The sequence below is a fragment of the Mastacembelus armatus genome, chromosome 22 (assembly GCF_900324485.2).
Source record: "Mastacembelus armatus chromosome 22, fMasArm1.2, whole genome shotgun sequence".
NCBI classification, from domain to species: Eukaryota; Metazoa; Chordata; class Actinopteri; order Synbranchiformes; family Mastacembelidae; genus Mastacembelus; species Mastacembelus armatus.
The window spans coordinates 7,156,327-7,176,768 of record NC_046654.1 but is presented as its reverse complement, the minus strand read 5'-3'; the positions used below and the strand labels follow the sequence as shown (position 1 = coordinate 7,176,768).

At 40.6% G+C, this 20,442-nt stretch overlaps 3 protein-coding genes and 1 long non-coding RNA gene across 5 annotated transcripts in view; all 4 read left to right on the top strand.

The window, feature by feature from the left end:
* aqr (aquarius intron-binding spliceosomal factor) overlaps positions 1-1,724 on the top strand; it is a 43,405-nt gene extending 41,681 nt beyond the window's left edge. The window contains exon 36 of one of the 2 annotated variants that reach the window (XM_026302172.1): positions 1,249-1,724. In XM_026302172.1, the coding sequence (XP_026157957.1) occupies positions 1,249-1,515 (267 nt within the window). In that variant the 3' untranslated portion in view covers positions 1,516-1,724. Of the gene's footprint in view, positions 1-1,245 lie in introns of both variants that reach the window. The other variant, XM_026302163.1, reaches the window with a different exon arrangement.
* Positions 1,725-2,809: 1,085 nt separating this feature from the next.
* LOC113125997 (uncharacterized) lies at positions 2,810-5,069 on the top strand. Its single transcript, XR_003295241.1, has 2 exons — positions 2,810-3,044; positions 4,411-5,069. It is a non-coding gene; the product is annotated as an uncharacterized LOC113125997 (long non-coding RNA).
* Positions 5,070-12,713: 7,644 nt separating this feature from the next.
* Positions 12,714-15,997, top strand: LOC113128795 (actin alpha cardiac muscle 1). Its single transcript, XM_026304365.1, has 7 exons — positions 12,714-12,803; positions 13,228-13,366; positions 13,549-13,873; positions 13,961-14,122; positions 14,293-14,484; positions 15,401-15,582; positions 15,655-15,997. The coding sequence occupies exons 2-7, from the start codon at positions 13,238-13,240 to the stop codon at positions 15,796-15,798; spliced, it is 1,134 nt and encodes a 377-aa protein (XP_026160150.1). The 5' UTR covers positions 12,714-12,803; positions 13,228-13,237; the 3' UTR covers positions 15,799-15,997.
* Positions 15,998-17,400: 1,403 nt separating this feature from the next.
* On the top strand, positions 17,401-20,208 carry gjd2b (gap junction protein delta 2b). Its single transcript, XM_026304810.1, has 2 exons — positions 17,401-17,850; positions 18,529-20,208. Exons 1-2 carry the CDS (start codon positions 17,780-17,782, stop codon positions 19,370-19,372), a joined length of 915 nt encoding a protein of 304 aa, XP_026160595.1. The 5' UTR covers positions 17,401-17,779; the 3' UTR covers positions 19,373-20,208.
* The last annotated feature ends 234 nt before the right edge of the window (positions 20,209-20,442 follow it).

Genomic DNA, 20,442 nt, shown 5'->3' with positions numbered 1-20,442 from the left:
TCTGCCGGTACCCATCAGTTGCCTCAGGAGTCCAAACCCCTCCACCACGATAAGGTGGCAGTTCAGGGAGGGGGAAATTAAAATTACTTACATTTAAATTACAAAATTATTTACAATGATTTGGGTATATCTATGCTACATGCAGAATAGTGCATGCACACCAACAGCTTACTCTGGTTCAGATAGAGCAATGCTGCCAGTTTGCAGAGCAGAAACTGTCTGTAGGGTTTTGGTTAATGTTTGCAGTTAGTTATCTTAGTAGCTTGTTGTCTAGGTAGACACACAGGCTGGTTATCTGCAAACCCTAGAAACTGCTTCTGCTCTGCCAACTGGTAGAAACCCTATACCTGAGCCTTACTTTATATATGAACCTTAAAAGTTGGTGTGCAACCTATTTACAGCATAGCTATACCTGAAACATTCATCTTAATTTAACTTACCCCAAGTTCCACTCACCCTGAGCTGCTGTGTCCTAGCACCAAACACAGGCAAAACTATCTGGAGGTGTAGGATTAACAGTCTCTTCTATACTGATTTCACCATACTCTGTGTTAGAGAGAGAAAGACTTACTCTGCTTATGTTGGACTGGTACTCATTGCCTTTGTTGGTTAGGTAGTTTTGTCTTTGGTAGAGGCAGAGTAGGAGCAAGTCATACTGGATTCAGGACTGAAAGATTCTATCCCTCCATTCCTTATTGCGCTTAGTCAATTTCAAGTGTGGGGTGGGCTGGAGCCAATTGCAGCTAACATTGAGTGAGAGGTGGGATACACCCTGGATAGATTTCCAGACTGTCTATCACAGGGCTGACACACAGAGACAGACAAAGACTCACGTTCACAGCTACAGCAGTGGAGTGGTGGTGTGGTTTTGTTGTCACAGGCCAGTAAACTGTAGAAATATGAAATGTTGATTAAAACTTCCATCAAAATATTCAAAATGAATTTAGGATTTAACTGTGATATTATAGAAAATGATCAAGTTTGGATGGATAAAATACCATAAGATACATTTAAAAATGACTAATTGTATAAAAAAAACAAAAAAAAAAGTAAACAAATAAAGGGGCCATAATACCAGCTCTTCAAGATAACAAGATATGCTGCTGTATCATTTCTATGATAAACCTGAGCCATTTAGTATGACTACTTTTCCCATGAGACATACAGATCACCAGGTGTTATTGTTCTACAGTATTAAAAATAACACTGGAAGTATTTTAATTCATTTTAAATATTTTCTCTTAGCAGCAACAGCAGAAACTGGCTCTGCCTCCACAACAAACCAAGACAGATGCTGTGATTAAGAACGCACCAGCTAGCTCTGAGGACCTGCAGGGAGAAACCCCCATGGAGCAGGAAAGCCCAGGAGGAGAGGCAAGCACAGAGCCAAACACAGAGGACACCAGTGAGAAGGAAGAAACTCGAGATACAGTGGATCATTCTAAGATGCCAGAGCATCCCGGCAGAGACAGTGACAGCGATGGCGAGGACAGCGGGGAGGAGCAAGAGCAATAGAACATCCTTGTGGGGGACTACTGTCTAATTAAAGGTCTCAGTTTTGGAGGGGACCAAGGACAGTCCTTTAAGAACAGATTAGTGTGGACACTGATTCTAAATTTGTTTTCTGCTGCAAGTAGATAATGTTTTTCATTTTTAGTCTTGAACATTTGATTTTGTAACCATAAGAACATTTTTATTAAGAAAAATAAAATGAAAATCCCTCATTTTCTGTGATATTTACTGTGCACACCCATCAGAGCTTCTAATAATCAAAGCGATCGAATCTATATATAAATATCTCCACCACAAACACACACCCTGACACAGATACAATACGTTTAAGCCTTGTCAAAATCTCTTGTCATGATACCTCCATCCATTCATCTCCTTCCCTCCTCTGCTTTAAGCACAACTCAAATCTGATTGGCTCAGCTTACACCAGCTACACGCTACGACTAAGCTGCATTTGTAGGTCAGTCACTTAACCCAAGGGCCAGTGTGCATGCTGGGGGATTTCAGCTTGCCCTCTGGATGTACACAGTCACTCAACCAGCAAGCCATAAATCCTCTGCCATTCATAACTTGGAGTACTAACAGTACAGTGCTCTGAAGACTAATTCATATCAGCTGGATCAGTGCAGCAGCCATTCAAAAGCCAAATCCAACAAATCGCAGTAATTTAAACAAAGAGCATCTTAAAATGAGGAAGAGGTTAACACAGTCCACAACCCTGCAGGCAAAAAACACAGACTGGAAATTCATTCATGATCATCATCATCATGCACCAGAGGTTGGCTGTTACATCATACCTCAGGCAGGCTGGGTGAACAGGTCGGCTGCACAGCTGCTCTTGCCTGGGCGCAGTCTAAAGACCTGACGGAGAAGCATGTGCTGATGGATGTGGAGAGACGTTTTCTGCATTCACTGTGGAGCGTGGAGCCAGGGTGTCTTCAGAGACTAGGGCACTCTGGGCTTAGGTTCACAGAAATGTTTTCAAGCAGTAAGCTGTGTCTTTCTGTCATCTGAGGAGACAATAAAAAAACTGATTAGATAAGGGAGATGATCTCTATGAGCTGAGACTGCACCTATAAATTATCAACACAAAGCTTTGGCATTAAGTCCTCAAAACTATGACCAATATTTTTCAGAAATTTCACAATGTGACTGAACATTACAACAATAAACATGTAGCTGTAACACACACATCTATATGATGTTCTATCATATTTTATCCTATTTCTCTGAAAACCTCATGACACTAAGCATACTTCCTGAGTCACATGAATGTCTGCATTGTGCAATATCCTCCCCTCTGTTAAGCATTCAAGTCACTACCCTACTGTTTTCTCCCAGATGGCATCTTGAGAATCCAGTTGCCTGTGGTACCTTGTTGTTGAAAATTACAGCTAAGTGGTGGGGAAGTGGCTACTGCTGGCACATGTAGTCTCTGGAACGCTCAGGATCTGGGAAGCTGGAAGAAATAGCCACAAGCAGAAAGGACATTAGGATCTATTTTCTTCCTCCAGAACCCTTCTCTGCTGAAGGTGAACATGTCTTTTATTCTCACACGACAGGTATTTCTTAGGTTAATAGCTACTTTGCAAAGCTCTTCCCTCTAACCTATGCTATGGGCAGACATGTCACAGGGACTAACAGCATGCAAGTACAACTATTGTACCTTTAATAATAAGCACAATGTTATTGTTTTCTGGATACTAAAATACTGTTGAGGCTCTCAACAAATTTACCAATACAAAGCAACAAATATGAGTGAGGACGTGTATTAAGGAAGTACAGACAGCTGAAGCTGTGTTTTATGAGGTTCAAAGTCAAAGTCTACTTAGTTTTGTTTTGCACTGTTATTTTCTTAAAAATAATTATTTGGTGTTTTTTCTTTTTTTTCGTCTTAATGTGAGGGCATTTCCCCAAAGCATGGGATCCACCATGGGACACACTCGTATTGTGTAATTTATTTCCCAACCCTACATGACAGTAGTGTCACAACAGGAAATTACACATTATGTAGAGTGAGGACAGTAGTGCCTGGAGGGGGTTAAGGATCAGACTATTGTGTCTTAAAGCTAAACCAGGCTCAGGGAATCTGTCTGACAGTACGCAACACTTTCTCGCTCCTAAAACCATCAGTTCAACAATCTCAGTTTTTACAGCTGCGCCTCAGGACAGATTTTTCTTTTGGCTTTTAACACAAAGAAACTCCTCTAGCTTGTAATTGCACTTCTTGGAAAAATAAAAGTTCAACACAACAAAAAGCTTTCACCAGCACACTATGCATAAATCATCAAGTAGAGAGGATTCACACATCACATAACGTTCCAATTAGCAGTGCTTCATCACAGATAATACAACACGCATTTTTTACTGCTCAAAATAAAAGCACATCATACTCCTAGCTGCGGTTTGTTGTCAGTGTTGACAGATAAAATAATCCTCATTACTAAAGTTATGCATGATCTCTGCTGATCTGCTATTAGTGGGTGACTAATGTGCCAGCACCGGTCCTCAGCACTAAGTGAGCAGCCTGTTGACCTCAAACAGGAAGACAGGCTTAGTGGTTCTTGCTTGAGGTTGCCAGCATATCATGCTTTGTCAAGTTTACTGCCTAATGCTGACAAGTCCATCCAGATTATCAATCTCATCATCTCTTATCACCACTGAGGAGGCACAGCTGCTTAAAGGAACACATTTGGTTGCTATTTCTGATGCTATTGTAGTTACACTGGCTTTTATGATCAAAAGTGCTCTCTTTACACATTTCATCCCAAAAATCTCAGTGCTCAGTTCTAGCTGTGTCTCTTTTTAACTCAAACAGAAGCAGTCGGCTTTGCAAAGTGTGTCGATGTTGCCTTTGACTAAAATATCAGCCACTTTTAACTCTCCTCCCTTTCCCAGACTAAAATGGCCACGTGCGGGTCATGTTTCTGGTGCATCATCTGGCTGGTGGTACTGCTGTGCATTGGCTGGCCCCTCAGCATCGCTTTAGGTGGTCTCTACGGACTCATCAGCCCCCTCACCACATGCCTCGGCCTGGACCGACTTTCTGATCTACTCCTGGAGGGGGCCAACCTGGGCCGAACCTGTGCCAATAACATGAGGCACTGCAAACCTTTGTGTTGAGATTCATTTCCAATTGACCGGGACCAGACAACACAGGGGTCAAAGGCAAGATAAATGCTTTTCTACACAGTAAAGCCGCTACTTTAAGGAAGACTATTATTGTCTGTCTTATGCAAAGACTTCCTGAGATGGTTGCCAATATTCAATACAGTCAGAAACTTTACAGCGTGTTACATAACAAAAAGGTCCACAAGGTCTGGAAAATGGATTTCACTTGTTCTATTAACATGTAATTAACCATGGATTTCTAATTTGTATGGGTTTGTCAGGAAGGAAATAGGCTTTGTGTTCATGCTCTGTGTTTGCTGTTTAATTCACGATGACACTGCATGGAGACGATAAGAATGAAAATAGCAATTTAACAATGCAAATGCTTAGACTTGTAAATGACTGTATGGAAACTTCTAATGCGATTAAAACTGCTTTGAACTTGCCCTCTGTTTGTTTACTGATTTATTGTATATAATATTTGGCAGAAAATCCATGTTGTGAAATTTTAAGGTGAAAATAAGCAGAATTTGTCAGCTTGCTTATCCCTATTTAGGTCACCGGTGGGTTGGAGCTTGATCTCATTGATTCTTTAGGTTGATTATATTTCTTACTATTTTTTACATCATTTTTTTCCTCTATTCAAATTTAATATTCATTATTCATTAATATTCATTATTCAACCTAAAGGCAATGGAAATAAAATAGTATAACATTATCCAAATCGAATATGGACAGTTATGACTAAAGCTTTAACTTTGCTGCACTATAAGCTGGTGACGATCTAACACACTGTTATGTGTTGACTGCACACAGGAAACAATGTAAAAGGGAAAAACTTTTCTTACACTCCTCTCATCTAAAATCCATCTGTGAGCGTAGAGAAAATGAGCTGCTCTTCACTGACTGAAATTATTTTTGAACCACACTGACCAGCCTAACAAAGATAGTTACACAAAATTTCTGAGTGCTTCTGTCAGCAGTCTGCAAAAGACTACAAAGCTCTCGGATCGAAAGAAGTGTCACAGTAATATGACTTGGCTGAAAATGTGAGACAGAAGCTAACCATGGCAGACAGAAACATCTTACAGAAAAAACTAAGATATTCTCGATGGTGTCTGATACAGCTCAAAGACTCTTGCATTTCACTGATTGAATGTAATGTCTATGACGACGTTTGAGACTGAATCTGGCTATGGGCTAAACAAGTTAACTTAAAGTTTTGTATGAGCTTATGGTTTGAAGGTCTAGGTCTTTTTTTCCATTCGTAGACTGGAACCTTTGAAAGCGAACATCTTACGTAAAGAAAAATGCTCTGAAGTGTGATACAGTGGCTCCAAGTGCTGGATTGCTCTACTGAAGTTCTGACATTGTGAATTCATGCCTGAGCGACTTATTGAATTTTGAATAGCAACACCTAAAGGAAAGAGTGGAAAGTTCTCAGCAAAGAGCTTTGCTGGGTCAGCGTCCTAAGTATAATTCACCTGAAACAGGATAATGTTCCTTCTCTGTTCTGTTGGCTATGTTTTTTTGGTATCACTTCTTTTGTTACCTTTAAAAAGCCCATTAATCCACTATAGAAGACAAAATGTGTGAAATAAATTATATTTTCTACATCAATAGACCTGGTCAAGAGAGTATAACATTAGTACTTTCAGATTCTGCATGAAAGACGAGTTAACGATTTAGTATTGAAAACCATGTATTTCCAAACTGAAAGAAACTGTCTATTGTAACAAAGCTGAAACCATGAGTGCTTTGTCATAATATATGGACACATTACTACAATCAGCTTTAAGGTTAAAACACTATAAGATTTTGTATATCTACGCTAATATTGGGCTACTTTACCTGTTGTTGTCACTTTCACTAGCTGTTTCCAGTGTTTATGTTAAGCTAGGCTCTATTGCATGGCTCTACCCTGAGCATATGGGCATGAGAACAGTATTTATTTTATAATGTGACACAGGAAGAAAGCAAACAAGTGTATTTCCACAAATGTTGAAGTTTTTTTAAAGCATGAATAGCAAACATTAGGTTCATAAATGTACTATTGAATGTTATTTTTAGTTTTTATTTATGTGATGTTACTTAATGACGCTGCTACATATCATTATGTCCTCTGTGCCCTTCTTAAAAATGTTTTTTTTCTTGTCTATATTAAATCAGCTGTCATGAAAGTTTTTACTTTGGCTTTAAGTCAAGTTAAGTCCATGCTATTATACCATGCGTTATCTCAGAGGGACATAAGGCTGTTTAATTCCATTTCTTTAAGGCTTAGCTGTTAGTTTCAACCTCTGTGACTCAACCCAGTGCGCTCTGAGCTATCATGACAAACAGGAGTGGGAATGCTTGTGCTTGACCAAACATTTTTAGAGGAATATCAGGGTTAATTACCATTTTCATCTGGCACGCACTAATTTAGTGACCTTAAGTCACCTTTCACTGCACTGCTGCTGTTGGGGTCAGTTTGGTTTGCTCCACTAGAGCTTTGTTGAGCTTTGAAGCCAGCGGGAATGTTGCACACAGAGGTTGATCTTTTATGAAAAAGATGCCATGGATGTTTTTTGGTTTTTTTTGCCGTTTGTCTATTTTTTTCTTGATAATATCATATTCAGGAACTGAAGAGATAATGAAAATAATCTTAAAGCCAAGGGCCAATATGGTGCCACAGTTTAACTTCCCTCTTTAGTCTTACTGAATGGTGGGGGCTTCATGACTCAACACTAAAATAATGGATTGTAATTATACTTTTAGCATATACTTATACTGTACTACATTTCAGAAAGAAAGAATGTATTTTTTTACTCAACTACATTTGCTGACAGCTACTTTGCCTATTTTGCATACTTATTTTTATTGCAAAACATATGCAGCTATTAAAAGTTGCACCTCACTGGGGAAAATGACTTTTCCAGGTAATTTCACTTTTTTCAATTTCCATTTAGTTTTCTCTTGTTGGAAAAAATGTTTCTATATATTTCAAGTTATTTAATTAAAAACAGGAAGAACTATTCTAAATGCATTGTGCAGAAATGTTTTTACATAATAAAATGCTCTAAACTTCACCAATCACAACAAGAACTTTGTTCAAATGCTAATTCATAAGTGATAACCACCCTATATTATACTATAAAACAATTAAACAATAACTGCTTTTACTTTTAATGATTTCAAGGTTCTATGTATCATATTTAATAAAGTGATCTACTAGCAGACATGGACTAAAGTTACCATTAGTGTGTAATCGGGAAAATACCAACCACTGCAATTATCTTAGAACAAGCATGAGGGGAGCAGGTCTCCTTTAATGGAGGCAGCCATGTTACACTACCATTAGGCGCTCTGATGGTTGCATTCTGCAGTCTCGCCACAAGATGTCGCTAAGTCTTTCACATTTTATGTACTGCACCTTTAATCTTCAGATACTTCGAATACTTCTACGAGCACTGGAGATGTTTGTCTGTAAGAAAAGTCTTTAAAACTGAATTGAGTCTTAGCCTTTAGGATTTTTTTATGAACCTTTCAAAAATAATAAAGACAGTTTCCCCTAAGTTCACGGCAAACTTCAAAATAACGTCAGTGCAGAGGTGCAGACCAACAAAGTCCAACTGAAGCACCTTTCATACTTTTATCTTGTAATAAACTTTTGAAGTTGGTGGTGAGACAACCAGCCAAACATGAAACAGAATTACAGTTCAAAAGAAATGGGAGAGTAGGGGATGGGGTCATGCAATAGAGCAGCAACCGAATGGCACAGTGCTGTACAAGTGAATTATTTACTGGGGGCAAAATGTGTAGTAGTTATTGATCCTGGACGGTAAATTCCCATCTGAGGCCAAAATAAACTTAGCTTCCAAACACTATTCCTACAGCCAAGAGGGAAGAAATTGCAATAAAAAAGCAACATTGTGGAATTACTAATATCCTGTTGTAGAGGCTCAATCTGACAATTTAAATAAAAATAAGACTTTCAGAAAGCAAAAGCTTGTTTAGCTGAACTTCTTCAAGATGTTTGGGTAATTTGCCTAAAAACCTGCAAGCTCTCCTGTTAATTTTTCACCAAAACAGCTCGGGATTCAATACTTAGGACCCCTATAAATACTGCTGTTGAACACCCTACCTACAAATGTGGGTACAGTACTGTTTCATAGCTTATTTAGATCTGATTCATAAATATTTCATTTTGAATCCCAAGGGATGTTTAACCTTTTTTCCCACTGCTCACACTGTTGATGAACATGCATAAAAAACCTTCCCCATTCTTTTAAAGACTGATTATAATCTGGGAGAAATTCCTTTGAAAAAAATAAGGTGGCCAATGCCTCGACGTGTTTTGCAATATTAATGTGTCATATGAGACCTAGTTAAATTGCTTTTTTCTCTGGCCAGTTCTGCTCCCAGATATCCTCCGGATATCAGCCGCTTGCCAAATAAATAAATAAATAAATAAATAAAATCGCCCGATTTTAATTCAACTTTCTCTCTTTTTCCGCCCAGAAGTCTTGGCAGAGGATATAGCAGGCGATTGGCCTTGAAGCCAAGCGGACAGCACCGTACTGAGAGACTATGAGAGGAACTGGTGAATTTTTTAGTAGGGTCTGAGACCAGTTATGGAAAAAGCCTGCTCCTGCTGGCTGCAAGGAGGCCTGGGAGGCAGAAAAACAGGGAGAGAGGATAAGTATAGGCCTCCCCATTCAATTAACCACCTACTGCTCTGTAATTTCAGCCTCGCACACACATGCATGCACACACACAAACACACGAGGTGAAGTGGGAACACTGTTAAATGTGAAGCCAGTTTGCCAGGCCTCAAAGTGGGACACTTTTTACAGTCCACAAGAGATCTTTTCCTGGTTTCTAGTTTCCTAATGAGGAACTTTAGGAGGTTTTTTCATTAAGGGTTGGACGTTCTATAGGTCTAATTCTCTATTGGTTATGGGAATTTGGAGTTTTAGTTACATTTCCATTCTATAATTAAAAACCCACAGTAGGCTTTCATAGGCTGGTTACAGTATGTCTACACACCATGTTCAGCTGTTGAAGCAATATAGGTTCAACTAATTGAACAGTAATTTAATAAAAGGTAGTGAAATTTATTAAACTCAACAAAAAATAAACATACAAAAGAACTACAACTGTCGACCAATATGGACCCTTTTTTCCCAATTTAAGAAAATAAATCAAAATTATCACAAATGTAAAAGAAATTTAGTCAAGAGTTAGAAAAACTATTTAATAAAAGGATAGGTAAACAACTTCATAAAGATTTATGATGATTCATGATGCAACATTAAGTGATTTATTAAGCAAAAATATTTTGGTTCCAGGTTCTTTTGTGATATTTAACAGTTTTATTTTTTATTTTATTACAAGCCTAATTTTTCTGGGTTTTGGAGATTTATTGCATTTGGTATAAATATATATTAAACATAAACAACCTTCTATTTTTTTTTTTATCTGCACCACTTCATAAATCTGTAACTCTCTTTACAAGAATCAGCTTATCTTCTCCAGTCTTAACGTGTTTCCTATGAGCTATTATGTAACACGTGTTCAGTATGAAACATTTGAACTGTGCATTGCATAATGAACAAACAAATGATGTGTAACTCCTTTCAGGTATCCACCTAAAGACTTGAACAAATGTCAACAACTGCATGGGTAAGAAAAAAAGCCTCCCACTTTTCACTGTGCAGTGTGTTTCATATCTTCTTTCTGCTGTGACCTTTCAATGGCTCCTGACACTCAACACAGATAAAGGTGCCATGTTGGGAAGAACAAAGCGTTTTCTATTGAGCAAGTTTTTGATGAACAGCTAAAAAGCTACAATCCTGCAACTGACTGCAGAGACATTCCTATATATGTGCACATTATTGATTTAAATACAAAACTTTCTCTGCATCAGGCAAATGACTTCCCATCAGGATTCTTTAAAAGTGTTAGAAAATCAATATGTTTTTTTATTCTGGACCGTTTTGTCCTTATTATCTCGTCTCTACTGCTGAGTAATGAGGCAGATCTCCTGAGGAGCCGTGAGCAGGAGGAGAATGATCGTGCCACAATGATTTAAATCTCAGTAGCAACAGCCAAAGTGAAAGTCACACTACAAGACTGATTGAGCAGCCTCCAGTGTCACTACGTCTAATCCAGGCACTGGGATGAGCTTTTCACACCCATGGGTGCTCTGACAATGAGCACACGAATACTTCAGCAATATTATTATTTACATTTTGAGCCCCTGGCCTAACATTTATAGTAGCTCCACACACTGTGAAAGACAGTAGCAGCAGAAATATCATTTTATAAGAATTTTATATATTGGCACAAGAGCAAACCCATGTTGAAAGTTACTGTCCACCTTTCCCCTGTTCTTTCTTTACAGCGGTGTTCTCCACAGACAGACCTAACTGAGCTCTGGTCATAAAATGTTAGTATTATTTGAATACTGGGGCAAAAGGATGCTTAAAGCAGACCACAGCCTACCATACATTACATAAGACCAAAACAAAGAGTCACACACAGTGAAGGGTTATGGCTCGGGGTCGGGTGACAGCAGCATATGATTCATGGCTTGCTGTGCCCTTTTGTCTTGTCCTCCTTGTGGTGGAACCATCCACTGCTCTTAGCCAATGTTATTTCACAGCCTTCAGAGCTTGCTCTCTGTCTGCTTCAAGTAAACCGGCAATGTCACTTCCTATGTCTCGTTCTTTCCTTAGTGCAAAAATAAAGAAAGAATATGGCACATGTCACAACAAAAGATGTTCCCTTTCTATATTTTTCTGATGTCGGGAAGAACAAATAGTATTAACATTGCTTTTGATTTATCTGTAAATGCATCTTACATGCAGGAATAGATTATGTTGACTTTTGTTACATAAAAAGGTCATTATTAGACTGGCACTTGGCGTCTGAGGTACTAGTTTGTGTTCAGGCAGACGATGACGAGAATGATCAAATCCATGTAGTCCAATAATCTTTGATATTATACTTGGGCCTAAGGATTTTTCTCTTTTTCTGATTGCAGATGTGTTCTGCTTTAATTTTCACTACTGAGGTTATGAAGGTGTTTTGGCATACTGTATCTAGTTTGTATTAAGATTTATTCTAACAGATCGATAAAAGTTAAAACAAAATGCTAATGTAAAACTAAGACAGCATGAGTAAGACATAAATTTTAATTATTTTGAAGTTTGCATATGTGGGCACAGCATGTTGCATGACCACCACATCAATAATGTCCACAATGCACATAGTAATAATGGAAGTGCATTGATTTTATGTAAATGAAGTGCATGAATGCATCTACAAAATTATGGTGAGCCCAGCAGCGTTCTGTGCATCATGACGTTTGTGCAGGTTTAACCTGCACTTAAAAATAAAGGAATGTTGGGTCTGAAACACTGGCTCCCCCCTGTTTGTTGAGACAAATCTGAGACAGGGGGTTTGGAGCTTCCAATAGAGTCAAACAGCTGCTGACACCAGCTGTGTATAGCACAAGTGGTCTCTCCAATTAGTTATATGGGCCTACATTTGTCCTGCCCATCTGAACTGATATATATCTTTAGTGGATCTTTCCAAAACAACAAATGAAATAATGTATCATTTAGAATAACAAACTAATTTGATAGCATTTGTTTATTTTGAAAGTCATTCATTTGGGTTTTTTTTTTTGTTGTTTTTTGTTACCCCAGAGGATCCTAATTCTACTGAATATGAACCTTTCCCTTCAATGGGATATTGTATTTAGTTTGCTCTAGTTAAAAACGTAGTGTGTAGTAATGTTACATTAATATTAGATAAAAATGTGAAACTATCCATTTACTATTCACTAACATAGGCTGACCCCAGACACAGTAAGTTTGGGGTTTTGATCATATTAAATTGATTTATTAGTAGGGAAATGGTCAAAAAGAAACCTGTGATTGTGTGTCAGCCCTCACCAATGTCCTCCATAAACGGGCGGCAAGAACACATGGCGGTGCGGGAGTTCCCTCTCCCTGCCATGCCATTCATGGAGTGGCTGTTGTCAATGGGGCAATAGGTTACCAAATATGGAGAAGGGGTCGCACTGCTCTCCCCCCAGCTCACGGACACTCGTCAGGGTATAAATTGACCCGACGTGACATTTCTGCACCCCTGGTTTACACACTCAAGATCCGGCGCCTGGTGCTGATCTGGTGAGTACAAAGGGCTGACCGAAGGAGCAACATATAATGCCACCTGTAGTGGATTTATCACAAGAGGAGAAATACGGGATTATAACAGTAACGACACTGGCTTCCATCATTAACTAACCAAATGTGATCAACTAACTGGAACGGATGAGCTTCTTTTGTTTTTCCTTCTCGGAGGGTGGATTACAGCTGCTGTGAAATACTAAAACAAAATAACTCAGAGTGCTGATGTTAGAGTCGAAATGCTTACTCAGACCCTTAACATACTTTGATCTCAAAGGCTACACTAATAATTCACTGTAAGACTCAACTAATATCTCCTCTTGGTTGTCTATCCACAAAAAACTACCCTACGTGTGTTGTGCTTTTCATTACTTCACCTCACGGTGCTACCGCGTGCGTGTGCGCGCCCCCGTGTGTGTTACAGAGCTTACACCATGTGCGACGACGAAGAGACTACCGCCCTGGTGTGCGATAACGGCTCCGGCCTGGTGAAGGCTGGATTCGCCGGCGATGACGCACCTCGCGCAGTGTTTCCCTCCATCGTTGGTCGCCCCCGTCACCAGGTAAAGAAAACTACTTGCCTGACGTTATAAGTACTTCAAGAATTACTTCATGTTATTTTATATCACACGGGGCTTTGGATGAGTGCTAGATCTACCGTTGTGCACCACAATTACGCATCTATTTTACGCATTTATGTATTTGTTCAACCGCATCACTGAATCCTGATCCTTGCTTTTATCAGGGCGTCATGGTGGGTATGGGCCAGAAGGACTCCTACGTCGGCGACGAAGCCCAGAGCAAAAGAGGTATCCTCACACTGAAGTACCCCATTGAGCACGGCATCATCACCAACTGGGACGACATGGAGAAAATCTGGCACCACACCTTCTACAACGAGCTACGCGTGGCCCCAGAGGAGCACCCCACACTGCTGACAGAGGCCCCCCTTAACCCAAAGGCCAACAGAGAGAAGATGACCCAGATCATGTTTGAGACTTTCAATGTCCCCGCAATGTACGTGGCCATCCAGGCCGTGCTGTCCCTGTATGCGTCTGGACGTACCACAGGTATGACAGTATTTCTCAGCTGTGAAGGACTTTGTTACGTTAATCAGTAACAGAACTAAACATCCATGTTTTTATAAATGTCCTCAGGTATCGTCCTGGACTCCGGTGACGGTGTGACTCACAATGTCCCCATCTATGAGGGGTACGCTCTTCCTCACGCCATCATGCGTCTGGATTTGGCAGGTCGTGACCTCACAGATTACCTCATGAAGATCCTGACTGAGCGTGGATACTCTTTTGTTACAACCGGTGAGTAAAAACGTCTAATCCAGACGTCTGACAAACCTGGGTTGATAAAGCACAGTTCGCTTCCAAACACACTAAAACACAAAAATCATTTGATGTCACAGTCATCCCTCTGATGAACTTTACTTTACTTTACTTGAATATTAAACGTTTTACTAACCTAATCTGTCCAGCTGAGCGTGAGATTGTGCGTGACATCAAGGAGAAGCTGTGCTACGTCGCTCTGGACTTTGAAAACGAGATGGCCACCGCCGCCTCCTCCTCCTCCCTGGAGAAGAGCTATGAGTTGCCCGACGGTCAGGTGATCACCATTGGCAACGAGCGTTTCCGCTGCCCAGAGACCCTCTTCCAGCCCTCATTCATTGGTGCGTAAAGGCGAACGCACACTTCAAACAAGTAATTCAGCTGAAGCGACACTTTGCCATGAACTTGCTGAAACTTTACTGTAGGTCAAAACTCACTGAAGTAATAAAAACTAGGGAATAAAGTTGGACTATATCCACTAATCAACGAAACCATCATTTGAACTGTTCTGGAGCAAGCTAAACCCTAATAAAGTGATTTTATCTTACTAAATGTAGAAAAAGATGTTCAAACAGAATGAAGGTATTTCTAGTCACTGGAAAATAACGAAGTACAATTTACTCAAATATTTTAGGTTACCTTCTTGCTTCCTGTTATAGTTCTACTTTATTAGATTTCAGAAGGAAATATGCAACTTTTCCACTACATTTATGTGACAGTTTGTTTTGTCTGCAAGAGAGAAACCATAAGATCTGATGATTAGATTATACTGTATAGATTATACTATAGCTCCACCTTTGCCTGCCACAAAATCAAAACGTCATTTACATATTACTGCATCATATAATAATGAGACACGACTAAGTATGCCAATGTCAATAGTGACCACTTCACATTTTATGCTCCACTTTTACTTAATTAAGTGAAGGGCCTTCCATCACTGCTTATGTATCAGTTTAAATCAGTTTCAATTGATGTTTTTTTTTTTCAGGAAAAGAGCTGGAATTTGTTCATATTAGTTGTTGGCTGTGAAATTATTTTAACTAACTGGAGGTCAGATTTTAACCCCCTCAGACTTATCACTTCATGAGCGATAAATAGACATGAGTAATCTAGAGGGGCTGATTGTTTCTATTTGCACCACAGAGCGTGCAGCTGCTGGCGGAGCTGTCCACTTCAGCACCTGTTCTGACAGCTGACGGAGGGGTCAGGTGTGGGTTGTGTAAACTCGCTAACTTGGCCGCTTTGTTTGCACAGGCATGGAATCCGCTGGCATTCATGAAACCACTTACAACAGCATCATGAAGTGCGACATTGACATCCGTAAGGACCTGTACGCCAACAACGTCCTGTCTGGGGGCACCACCATGTACCCTGGTATCGCTGACCGCATGCAGAAGGAGATCACTGCTCTGGCACCCAGCACCATGAAGATTAAGGTAACTTTGACTCACTGTTCAGTATCATCTCTAGGAGCAGACTCTCAGATTAACAAACATGTTTGCCTTTAGATCATCGCCCCCCCTGAGAGGAAATACTCTGTATGGATCGGTGGCTCCATCCTCGCCTCTTTGTCCACTTTCCAGCAGATGTGGATCAGCAAGCAGGAGTATGATGAGGCTGGACCCTCTATTGTCCACAGGAAGTGCTTCTAAGCAGCAGACTGACCACCTGCCCACTTCCTAACTCCATTCTCTGAAGCTTTTTTTTCCTTATGTGCCAACAACCCAGTGTATGGTTCATAAACAGGAGCTCATGTATTGTTGTCACATCCTTTGTTTACACTCAAGTGCAATTTCTACGTGGATATGTAAAGGTTTATAAATAAACAGGAACCGGGATGTACTACCGACACTTGCTTGCTTGCTTTATGGATACAACAAGGATGCTCTTCAGGAGAGGCCACATCAATACTCTCTCTCTCTCTCGCTCTCTTTTTAAGCAGCCGCACTATCCCCTCATCACGTGATGTATGAACAAAGGTTTTTAAAGATTTGAATTAGAAAAGATTACAGTGAGCAGAGAGGATAAGCCCCCTCCTGAGAAATTAACCTCACAAAAATGACTGAGTGGAAAACCACTGTCACGTGACTGGTAATCTCTGTTTCCCAGGTTGGAAACAAAGCTCATACTACCCACCTGTAATCCTACAGCATACATGATGTTAATAAAACCAACAACACTAATAACTACATTACACCAGGCGACACAAAATGCTGAGTGATGGTAACCCAATGATAGAGCAGGGATTCAGTACCCTCTCAGCATGATGCATCACTTTAATATAAGAGAGAAATATCATTAAAAAAAATCCAGAGCTAATTTTACAGTAGCTATGTGAGGCTTTACGAGCTGTGGATTCATAATGAAGCTCTAATTTAAAATGGCAATTATATAAATAACTATGACTTACAATACTATCAGGTCACACAACAGTCTAATATTACTGTACATACACAATGTACTGCCATAAGGTGATCAAATCTCATGGCGGGGTCCTCATGGCCGGGTCACATATTTTCTTTCTATTTTTAAACCTCTTCACAGACAGAGAGACAGACAGGCAGACGGGCAGGCAGGCTGCCTTGTAAAGCGATTAGCAACTCAGATGGTACTTTCACTCTGTCACTGTATCCAGCGCATCATCTTTGCCCGAGGTGGAAACAACAGCTCTACCAGGCGGCCCGTGGGGAGGGATACCTCTGTGTATGCGATGCTGTCTGCTCCAAGAGATTATAAAGCGGTGCAGTCAACAGTCTTTGGTTTTATGCAGAAAACAATGCTGTTCAAGTGTTGCAATGTGCTGCAGAGGAGTCACATGTCTTTGTAACTCTCTGCATTTCATGTAAAGTTAAAAACAAAGGGAAAGCACCTTCCCAGCACAGGGTGCGCCCACTAGCCCTGTGCAAGAAGGATGACTTTTGCTGTACGTGGTGCACACGTGCTTCTGACGCTCAGTTAGTTGAGCAGGTAACAAACAGTGTTGTAGGGGTTTGATTCCCATGACCACCCACACAAAAATGTATAGACTGAAGGTAGCCTGGGTTGGAGCGCTGTGGGCACGGTCGTCCATAGAAGTGTCCACTAAATAGCGCACACTATACACAAATATTGAAAATCAGAAGCTCGGGTACTCCTGGCTGCACTCCGTCGACCTGTCTGCACGTACGTAACGCGAGGGAGGGGTGCGCGGGGTGGGGGGAGACTACTTAAACGCGGATTAACGCTGGCAAGACATTAAATCCAACCACCCTGCACCCAGGCGCAGCGCGCATCCCATCAACATGATCTGAAGATCGAAAATAGGAGCGCTTATAACAATTAGTCCTACAGACTTTCATGACAAGGAAAAGTCCGGCAACGTCGTGGGAGCGCTCGGCACACGAAGCAGGACGCTCCTGGCGCTGCGCGCTCAGCACATAGTCTAACCAACCAGATAGCGCGCAGAGACACGGAGAGAAACGGGAACGGCAGCAGCATCCCGTGACGGATGCTTTGCTTTTTTTTAGCTAAAATTTGACGCTTTGGAAAGTGACAACGAGAGACAGAGAGAAGCTGGACGGGAAAAAACGCGCTTTTTTTGGAGGGATTTGAACAAAGTGCCGTTTTACCTTCGTCTTCTCCGGATGCTCAGAAATGGGGGAATGGACTATACTAGAGAGGCTCCTGGAGGCTGCTGTCCAGCAGCACTCTACTATGATAGGAAGGTAAGATGATCAGCAAAGACCAAGAAAAAACGAAGAAATGCAGCAGCCTCCAGGATCGTCTTTAGCATGGTTCCCAGTCCCCCGTTTCTGTCTTGTGCCTCCAGGATCTTCTGTATCGTGGTGTCCAGTGCTTCGTGTCTGTGTTGTGGATTTTTTCTGTCTTGTTCCACAGATTTCCTTTTTGTCCTCCTCCTAAACGAGACAGCTGAGTAAATCAGTTGGCAGCTGTCTTTTCAGAGCCTGGGATGGTGCTGCAAAGTAGAAAGATCCGAAACCAAACTAAAACCCATGTATCATTTCATGTGCTCGTTCACCCATTTATCCATTTGATGTCTGATGGTGAGTGTGTGAGTGGTGGTTGTGCACTCAGGGGTGGCAGGGAGAGCGTGATCACCTTTATCCATTAGCACAGCTCACACAGGTACAGTCGAAGCAACACGGTCCGCTTACATGTCACACCAGCCATTAAACCACCAACACCACAAAACTCATATACGTGCAAATAAAAAGACGCACATATTGTACGAAGACGCACATATGACTCTCGGTTGCGTCCCGGTTCAGCACTGGACAGCTCCCGAGATCAACACACTCAGCGCTTCAGCCACATCTGACTCAGTTACCACATATTTCCACTTATTTTCACATTGTTTGTTTCTTTGTTTGCTTGCTTTTTAGGATCCTACTAACAGTGGTGGTCATCTTCCGGATTCTAATCGTAGCAATAGTTGGAGAGACTGTCTATGATGACGAGCAGACCATGTTTGTTTGTAACACCTTACAGCCGGGCTGCAACCAGGCATGCTACGACAAAGCATTTCCCATTTCACACATTAGATATTGGGTTTTTCAGATCATCATGGTGTGCACCCCGAGTCTTTGTTTCATCACATACTCGGTGCATCAGTCGGCCAAGCAGAAGGAGCGGCGCTACTCAACAGTCTATCTGACACTAGATAAGGATCAAGATTCACTTAAGCGAGACGACAGCAAAAAGATAAAAAACACAATTGTTAACGGAGTACTTCAGAACACAGAGAACTCCACCAAAGAAGCCGAGCCGGACTGTTTAGAAGTCAAAGAGATCCCTAATTCGGCCATGAGAACTACAAAGTCCAAAATGAGGCGACAAGAGGGCATCTCCAGGTTTTACATCATCCAGGTGGTTTTCAGAAACGCGCTGGAAATAGGCTTTTTGGTGGGTCAGTATTTCTTGTATGGATTCAACGTCCCCTCGGTGTACGAATGTGATCGCTACCCCTGCATAAAAGATGTCGAGTGCTACGTCTCCAGACCCACGGAGAAGACAGTGTTCCTGGTCTTCATGTTCGCGGTCAGTGGGTTTTGTGTGGTGTTGAACCTGGCAGAACTTAATCATTTGGGATGGAGGAAAATCAAGACGGCCGTGCGAGGTGTGCAGGCTCGGCGGAAGTCCATTTATGAAATCAGAAATAAGGACTTGCCAAGAATGAGTGTGCCTAATTTTGGACGCACTCAGTCCAGTGACTCTGCCTATGTTTAACACATGGGCAGGAGGGAGTGAAAACACATGAAAACCATGATGGACATGTTGGACAGCTCCGCATGCCTAAATTCGACTCAATACTAAAAGAGTGGGCAGTTTTTGTTTTGTTTTATTTCTTTTTGGTCTTTTAAGGACTTCATGGCAAGCGTGGATTACACGTTTGTTTACTTATTTATTATTGCACTGATGCAACTTTTTAGTAACCTTTATACTCTGTAAGATGCTAAGTGGAGATCATGTTACCGTGTTCACATAGTTACTCTTTACTGGCTGTTCTGCTGTAGGCTACTTGAAGAGAGTAAATGCAAAAATTGCACTAAGAAGTGAACACCTGAGAGCTTGACCTTATCCATAACGTGCTACTGTCCTGGCAGTATTTTTAAGACATTTTTCTTTCCACCTATTTCTGGCACAAACCTAATTAAATGGCACCATACACAGTGGTTAAAGGAAAAAAAAAAATCTACCATCTAGATTTATATATGCATAGCTATATAAAATCCATACTGACTATGGTTTGACCTAGTGGAAATACATCAGCGCAATTCATGGTTTTGTTGCCTGTGTTGCACCACTGACCTTAACATATGTAACCATTCCATTGCTTTATAGCTGACTTGCAAAACAGTATCTGGTGAATTTGCTGCAAACGCTAACGTCTGTGACTTCCTTAATTTATGACACACCAAAGCGCCCACTGCTTTTATTTGTGAAGTGTTTTCTTGCTTTTGTGTAATCAAGTGCCATACTTGTATATAAACATAATATATATGTATACATATAAATATATAAATATATATAATAATCATCATGAAAGCTGATTCCCTGCTTGGATTATGCTAAATGCTACCCAGTTTTTTTTAAAATTATTATTATTGGCTTTAAATGTATTTGTTGTAATTTAAATGAAAAAAAAAGATATAGTTTTCCGTTTTGTTTTTGCAGATGAATGGAAAAAGAAATGAAGTGCTAGTCTTTTTCTAAACACAAGAAGACAATGTCTCTCCCCACTCAAAGCTGATCAAAACTGACAAATAGCACAAATTGACATTTTTATCAAAGGATGG